The sequence below is a fragment of the Lucilia cuprina genome, chromosome 3 (assembly GCF_022045245.1).
Source record: "Lucilia cuprina isolate Lc7/37 chromosome 3, ASM2204524v1, whole genome shotgun sequence".
Lineage (NCBI taxonomy): Eukaryota > Metazoa > Arthropoda > Insecta > Diptera > Calliphoridae > Lucilia > Lucilia cuprina.
In genome coordinates, this window is record NC_060951.1 from 7,337,068 (window position 1) to 7,338,850 (window position 1,783).

General features: G+C 35.5%; 1 protein-coding gene across 1 annotated transcript; it reads left to right on the plus strand.

Moving 5' to 3' along the window:
• The first annotated feature begins 465 nt into the window (after window positions 1–465).
• Window positions 466–1,614, plus strand: LOC111678716. The gene is made up of 4 exons (XM_023440134.2): window positions 466–664; window positions 723–1,045; window positions 1,115–1,246; window positions 1,319–1,614. The coding sequence occupies exons 1-4, from the start codon at window positions 552–554 to the stop codon at window positions 1,612–1,614; spliced, it is 864 nt and encodes a 287-aa protein (XP_023295902.2). The 5' UTR covers window positions 466–551.
• The last annotated feature ends 169 nt before the right edge of the window (window positions 1,615–1,783 follow it).

Genomic DNA, 1,783 nt, shown 5'->3' on the forward strand with positions numbered 1-1,783 from the left:
TCGACTTTTCGACTTTTTTCGACTATTTTTGACTTTTTTCGACTTTTTTCGACTATATTCGACTTTTTCCGACTTTCGACTATATTCGACTTTTCGACTTTTTCCGAGTTTCCGACTTTTTGACTTTTTCCGACTTTTCGACTTTTTCCGATTTTATTCGACTTCTCGACTTTTCGACTTTTTAAGACTTTTTCGACTTTTTTCGACTCTTTCCGACTTTTCGACTTTTATTTACAAAGTCGACTTTTCGACTTTTTTCATAGACGATAGTCGAGTTATCGACTTTTTTGGAACAAAATAGTCGACTTCGACTTTTCGACTTTTTTCGACAAAAAGTCGATTGTTCGATTATTCGAAATCGATTTGTAGAACCCTAGTTAATTTAAAACTGTGACAACACTGGCAAAGTTGCCACATTAATGTTTTTTTCCGACAACGAATTGCCATAACAATTTCTATAAAATAACGATTAAACTTTTAAATACAGACGTAAATTTTCTTTCTCTATCAGAAAAGGAGAAATAATAAAAATCTATTAAAAGAAAACTGCAATGCCTCGTTTAAAGCCTACAACCAAAATAGATGTTATTGGTAATTTGGATTTGAGTCCTGAAAAGGCCGTTGGGGATTATATAGAATCAAAACAACAAGATGCCTTCTTTGTGTAAGTTATTTACTTCCATGAACATTTCAAATTATTGTTACACCCGAATTATCTCTAGCAAACCTCCTAATTGGGACTCGGCTGGAGATTCTGTGGAATTATTATTTATACGCAATGAACGTGAACATGCCGCCATGCTACGACTGCAGGAGGAAATGTTGGAAAATGCTAAAAGGCAAACGGCCAGTAATGCCAGTCGCATACGCAAATTATATAAAATTCATGGAGATCTACGTAAACGTTTTATAGAGGTCAATAGTTTTATTAAAGATTGTGTGGATAAGAAACGTATAGCCGAGAAAAAGGTGGCTGAAGAAATGGCCATGCAAGAGGTGATCAAAGAGGATATAAAGAAATACAAAAATAGTATCGAGGAGTTAGGTATGTTGAAGATACTTTTACACAGCAACCGGCCTTTGAAAATGTTTCCTATTTTTTTTGTACTCATAGCTCAATTCCGTGAGGTACTCAAGGCCACCGTCAAAGAATTTGAACCTTATGAAAAAGTTCTACAGGAAGTTGTAGATAAGTCTGATATCTTTGTATCGGTCAAAGATTGCATGGATCGTTGTGATGCTTTAAGTGAGTCCGTTATGGACAACGAAATATTTCCATAATAAATTTATATCTACATTATTGTTTTTATGTTTTCAGTGTTGGCCCAAGTGGAAATATCCCGCTTGGAACAGCAAAAGATCCAAGAAATTGAAGAAATGCGCAAACGCATGGTTAAGATTACCAATGAGGCTGCTCTAACGGTATTAGGTTTGAAAAACGATTTGGCTGAGTTGGAGCGTTCGTATAATCAGGCGCGTGCTGAATGTTCAAAATGGGAGAAAATTATGGCCAATGCTAAGAATACGGTAGCAAATCATGATTTGAATAAGGATCGATCTTTAGATGGCGTCCACTATATGTATCGTTTGCTGTGTAAGAGGAGGAGTGAGTAAACTCTAAAGTTCTATTTTAGTTCTGTACTAGTTCTGTACTAGTTCTGTTCTAGTTCTGTTTTAGTTCTGTTCTAGTTCTGTTCTAGTTCTGTTCTAGTTCTGTTCTAGTTCTGTTCTAGTTCAGTTCTAGTTTAGTTCTAGTTCTGTTCTAGTTCTGTTCTAGTTCTGT

What these genes read in the sequence shown, in the direction of transcription:
- LOC111678716 (XM_023440134.2), top strand. Translation starts at nt 552, where the DNA reads ATGCCTCGTTTAAAGCCTACAACCAAAATAGATGTTATTGGTAATTTG. An exon ending in CAACAAGATGCCTTCTTTGT is followed by an intron (nt 665 to 722) that starts GTAAGTTATTTA and finishes AATTATCTCTAG; the next exon opens with CAAACCTCCTAATTGGGACT. An exon ending in AAATAGTATCGAGGAGTTAG is followed by an intron (nt 1,046 to 1,114) that starts GTATGTTGAAGA and finishes TTGTACTCATAG; the next exon opens with CTCAATTCCGTGAGGTACTC.